Source organism: Rhinopithecus bieti, unplaced genomic scaffold, assembly GCF_001698545.2.
Source record: "Rhinopithecus bieti isolate Rb0 unplaced genomic scaffold, ASM169854v2 scaffold_28055, whole genome shotgun sequence".
Classification (NCBI taxonomy): Eukaryota; Metazoa; Chordata; class Mammalia; order Primates; family Cercopithecidae; genus Rhinopithecus; species Rhinopithecus bieti.
The window spans coordinates 1,992,648-1,997,797 of NW_016812914.1; the positions used below are offsets into that span (position 1 = coordinate 1,992,648).

The window sequence follows — 5,150 nt, forward strand, 5'->3', positions numbered from 1 at the left end:
GGGTAGGGGGGGCTTGGGAGCGTGGGGGTGAGGTTGGGGGAGCATGGGGGTGAGGTTGGGGGAGCTTGGGGGTGAGGGTGGGGGGGACCGTGGGGGTGAGCGTAGGGGGAGCGTTGGGTGAGGTTGGGGGAGGCCCGTGCTTTCTCGGCTGAGCCCCCTTCCGCCCCAGCCGGAAAACATCATGCTGCTGGACAAGAACGTGCCCAACCCACGCATCAAGCTCATCGACTTCGGCATCGCGCACAAGATCGAGGCGGGGAATGAGTTCAAGAACATCTTCGGCACCCCGGAGTTTGTGGGTGAGGCCCTGCCCAGTGGGCAGCCCAGCCTGGGGAGGGTGGTCTGGGGCTGCCTGCTGGGCATGGGTTGGGTCATGCCCGGCGCCGGCTGCTGCTTCCACAGCCCTGAGGCTGCCCCTCTTGGGCCCGGCATTGCAGGAGGTCAGGGCCTCCGTTTGGTGCAGCCCAGGCGTCCTACTGTCAGGCCCTGAGGGCCAGCTCTGCCGCATTCATGCCCCAGGGGCTGTGATGTGTGAGAGCCTTGACCCCGTGCCTGTGTCCTGAGCCTCTTCGTTGGCTAGTGTGTCCCCAGTGCCTGATCCACATCTCCCTTTTCTGCAGCCCCAGAGATTGTGAACTATGAGCCACTGGGCCTGGAGGCGGACATGTGGTGAGTGTGCCACCCCCTCCCCCGGGCCTTCCTGCTGTCCTGGAGCGCAGGCCAGCGCTGCAGCTGGGGATGAAGCGGGGTCTTGCTGCTGTTCGAGTATGGGGGGACCATTGCCCTAGAACGGGCTCTGGATGCCCTGGTCCTAGGAGGGTGGGCAGGGCCCTGCACTGGGAGGGTAGGTGGCCCCACACTGCGCTGACTGTTTCCTCTTGTCTGTCCCCAGGAGCATCGGCGTCATCACCTACATCCTGTGAGTACCTGGCGGGGGCCCCTCAGCTGTGCAGCACAGCTGGCACGGGTCCTGGGCTCCGTGTGTTTCATGCGGACGCCGGGGTTCCCCAGCCTGGCTGTGACCTATCACAGGTGCTCAGGGGATACCGGGTGAACAGATGAGTGATTCTCTGTGGCTGCTGTTCCAGAGGCTTCTGAAGAGTTCTGAAGGCAGGACACTCACAGAGCCCTGAGCAGGCCCCGGGTTCGGGGGTGTGTATGCTCCTGTCCCTGCGGCTGCTAGGGAGCCCAGCCTTCTCAAAGTGCAAGGAAGGGACCTGGCCGCAGGCTGGGTTTTGACTCCTCCCTGGGTCACACACGGGCCTGCCGTTGTTTAGTATTTTTATTTGTTGAGACGGGGTCTTACACTGTTGCCCAGGCTGGAGTGCCGTCCTAGCTCACTGCAGCCTGCACCTTAAGCAATCCTCCCACCTCAGCCTCCTGAGTACCTGGGACTACATGTGCACACTACCATGCTCAGCTTTTATTTATTTATTTTAACGGAGTTGCGCTCTTGTTGCCCAGGATGGAGGGCAATGGTGTGATCTCGGCTGTGGACTGCAACCCCTGCCTCCCGGGTTCAAGTGATTCTCCTGCCTCAGTCTCCCGAGTAGCTGGGGTTACAGGCGCCCACCACCACACCCAGCTAAGTTTTGTATTTTTAGTATAGACAGGGTTTCACCATGTTGGTCAAGGCTGGTTTTGAACTCCTGACCTCAGGTGATCTGCCCGCCTCAGCCTCCCAAAGTGCTGGGATCACAGGTGTCCCACCGTGATCACAGCCACCATGCCCGGCTGGCTAATTTTTTTTCTCTTTTTTTGGAGACGGAGTTTTGCTCTTGTTGCCCAGCATCAGGCTGGGAGGCAGACACTGTCGGGGCCTCTTGCTGTCGGGCTGTTGACTTTGATCCCTTGGCTAAGGTGGTGTCAGCTTGGGCTCCCCCTGCAGTTACCCTCCTCCCCTCGGCGTTACTGAGGACTGGGGTCTTTCGGGTCCTGCGTCTGCACAGATACTTCGAGTCTCCAAGGAGACCCTGCCCGTTCATTGCTGCTGCTGTCAGTGGCGGGGTGTGGGGGTGGATTTTGAATGCCTCTTGGGTGGTGGCTGGGATCGTTGCAGGAAGATTCTAGGAGCTCAGGAGTGTGAGTGGCCCAGGCGCCTGCCGTCAGCCTGTCTTCTGTGCTCTGCCTGTCGTGGGCAGGACGGAGTTGGGGGCAGCCAGGGAGGCGGCACGGTCGTGGTGGGAGCCCAGGACCCCACTGAACCCTGTGCCCGTCTCACAGCCTGAGCGGTGCATCCCCGTTCCTGGGCGAGACCAAGCAGGAGACGCTCACCAACATCTCAGCCGTGAACTATGACTTCGACGAGGAGTACTTTAGCAACACCAGTGAGCTGGCCAAGGACTTCATTCGCCGGCTGCTCGTCAAAGATCCCAAGTACGAGGGGCTGGCAGGGGGTGCGGGGTGGGACATGGGACACGGGCCCTCTCCTCCCAGCGCCACCTCCCTGTGGCTGGGGATCGGACATTGCTTCCCTCTCGGGCTGGAGAGAGTAAACTGATGGCCCAAGTTGGCCATTGCCATGGTTTTTTCTTGAGACGGAGTCTCGCTCTCTCACCCAGGCTGGAGTGCAGTGGTGTGATCTTGGCTCACTGCAGCCTCTGCCTCCTGGGTTCAGGATATTCTCCCATGTCAGCCTCCTGAGTAGCTGGAATTACAGGTGCCCGCCACCACACCTGGCTAATTTTTGTATTTTTAGTAGAGCCAGAGCTTCACCGTGTTGCCCAGGCTGGTCTTGAGCTCCTGACCTCCAGTGATTTGCCTGCCTTGGCCTCCCAAAGTGCTGGAATTGCAGGCGTGACACACTGTGTCTGGCTGCTTGCCGTGTTTTTAACAAACTTTTAGTTGCCAGTGTGTAAAATAAGGTTCCATGTAAAGTTCCAGGTGACTTGTTTTCCTGTAAATGGTTAGAATCCCGGCAGTGCTGAGCCCTCACTCACAGGGCCTTCCCGGGCCTCCCCTGACCTCCCCGGACCTCCCCGGGCGTCCCCAGGCCTCCCTGGGCCTCCCCGGCCACGCAGCCTCTCTCTCGGGCACCTGGGTTTGCTACTCCAGCCTGAAGTCTCAGCTCTCTCCACCATCCCCCAGAAAACCCCGCGCTGCCTGAAGTCCCCTTGTTCAGCTCCTATGGTTGGCTGAGCAGAGGCTGGGGGGTGACGTTAGGGCTTTTGGGGGTCCTGGGAGTCAGTCATCCGTGGGAGGACGGGATAGATGGTGCAGGTGTAACTAACCAGGGCAGGGGTCTTCCAGGCGGAGAATGACCATTGCCCAGAGCCTGGAACATTCCTGGATTAAGGTAAGTCGGGGGGCGGGGGAGTTCCCTGGGCTTCCCACCTTGGCCTTCTCACTCGGGTCCGGATGGCCTTCAGCATTTAAGGCTTGTGGACGTGACAAACCCCAGTGGCTGGGAAGGGTCCCCACAGGAGTGGGCCTGGGTGGTGGGGGTCGGGTCCTGGGTGTGGGACATCTGGCGCCCGACAGACCTGGTGGCGTCCTGGGCTGGTGTGTGTCCAGCAGGGCTGAGACTCCCAGGGCCACGGCCGCAACGTTTTTCTCGAATGAGCACTTTCGGCTTTGCATTGGGCCGGGCAGTCTCTGTCACGAGGCGTTGACTCGGCTGCCGGATGAGCCCCGGAACCTCAGTTCACACTGGCAGGTGGGGGCTGGCAGGGCTGGGTGGCGTCGCGGGGACCCTGCTCAGGCCTCCCTCCCTCCTAGGCGATCCGGCGGCGGAACGTGCGTGGGGAGGACAGCGGCCGCAAGCCGGAGCGGCGGCGCCTGAAGACCACGCGTCTGAAGGAGTACACCATCAAGTCGCACTCCAGCATGCCGCCCAACAACAGCTACGCCAACTTCGAGCGCTTCTCCAGGGTGCTGGAGGAGGTGGCGGCGGCCGAGGAGGGCCTGCGCGAGCTGGAGCGCAGCCGGCGGCTCTGCCACGAGGACGTGGAGGCGCTGGCCGCCATCTACGAGGAGAAGGAGGCCTGGTACCGCGAGGAGAGCGACAGCCTGGGCCAGGACCTGCGGCGGCTGCGGCAGGAGCTGCTCAAGACCGAGGCACTCAAGCGGCAGGCGCAGGAGGAGGCCAAGGGCGCGCTGTTGGGGACCAGCGGCCTCAAGCGCCGCTTCAGCCGCCTGGAGAACCGCTACGAGGCCCTGGCCAAGCAGGTGGCCTCGGAGATGCGCTTCGTGCAGGACCTGGTGCGCGCCCTGGAGCAGGAGAAGCTGCAGGGCGTGGAGTGCGGGCTGCGCTAGGCGCACTGGGGTGGGCCAGGCCCCAGGACAGCTGGAGCTCGGCCTTTGGTGGGGGCGCTTCCTGTGGACGCTGCTCCTCCTGTCCTGTTCCAGCCCTTGTGCACTGCCCCCAGGCTGGAGACGGAGTGGGAGGAGCCGGAGGGCAAGGGTGGGTGTGGGACGGGGCTGCTTTGCTGCACAGCCTCCAAGCCAGCCTTCACCTTCGCTCCTGCATCATTGGTGACGCCAGGACCCTCCAGGCAGCGTGGCCTCTGGCGCTGTGAGGGTTGGGACCCAGGATGGGACTGGTTACCGAGGCACAGCAGCCGTCCAAAGGCAGCCCTGGCCCAGGCCCAGGCCTGGGGGAGGGTTTGTGGGCAGTTCAGCGGGGTGCTGCCCGTTGCTGCCACTGGCCCAGGACGAGGTCGTGGGACAGGGAGGGTGGGGTGGACGGCGGACAGGCAGTCCCCACGCTTCTGGGTGGCTCCGGGCTTGGTGGGGTCTTCTACTATGTGCCCTCCTTGCCAAGGCCTGTTCCCTGGTTGTGGGGTTCCCTGCTGCGGACTCCTCCGCGAGCCCTGTCGTGGCGCGTGTGCAGGCCTAGACAAGAGCGGCCCTTTGCAGCCAAGAGAAATAAAACACCGGCTTCCAGATACACAGCGTGTTGTGCGCTTCAGACCTTGGCAGGGGTATCGATACACCAGTCCTTGGCCAACGGGGATGTGCCCTCCGAGGCTTTCATGTTTCTCTCTGTGTTCCCTGCCTGCCGCTGTGCTCCTCGGGAAGAAGGGGACAAAGTTGGATGGCCTCGCAGAGCCTCACGGTGTCCTAGGAGCTGCCGCATCTTGGTCTCTGGCGCCCCTGGATGTTTCGATTGCAATGAGATGGAAGCTCCGGGCAGCCGAGGTGGGTCAGTC

General features: G+C 62.6%; 1 protein-coding gene across 1 annotated transcript in view; it reads left to right on the forward strand.

Moving 5' to 3' along the window:
• DAPK3 (death associated protein kinase 3) overlaps positions 1–4,888 on the forward strand; it is an 18,132-nt gene extending 13,244 nt beyond the window's left edge. The window contains exons 4-9 of the mRNA XM_017847155.1: positions 123–299; positions 621–669; positions 893–919; positions 2,224–2,376; positions 3,250–3,295; positions 3,718–4,888. Coding sequence (XP_017702644.1) covers positions 123–299; positions 621–669; positions 893–919; positions 2,224–2,376; positions 3,250–3,295; positions 3,718–4,254 — 989 coding nt within the window. The 3' untranslated portion in view covers positions 4,255–4,888. The remainder of the gene's footprint in view (positions 1–122; positions 300–620; positions 670–892; positions 920–2,223; positions 2,377–3,249; positions 3,296–3,717) is intronic.
• The last annotated feature ends 262 nt before the right edge of the window (positions 4,889–5,150 follow it).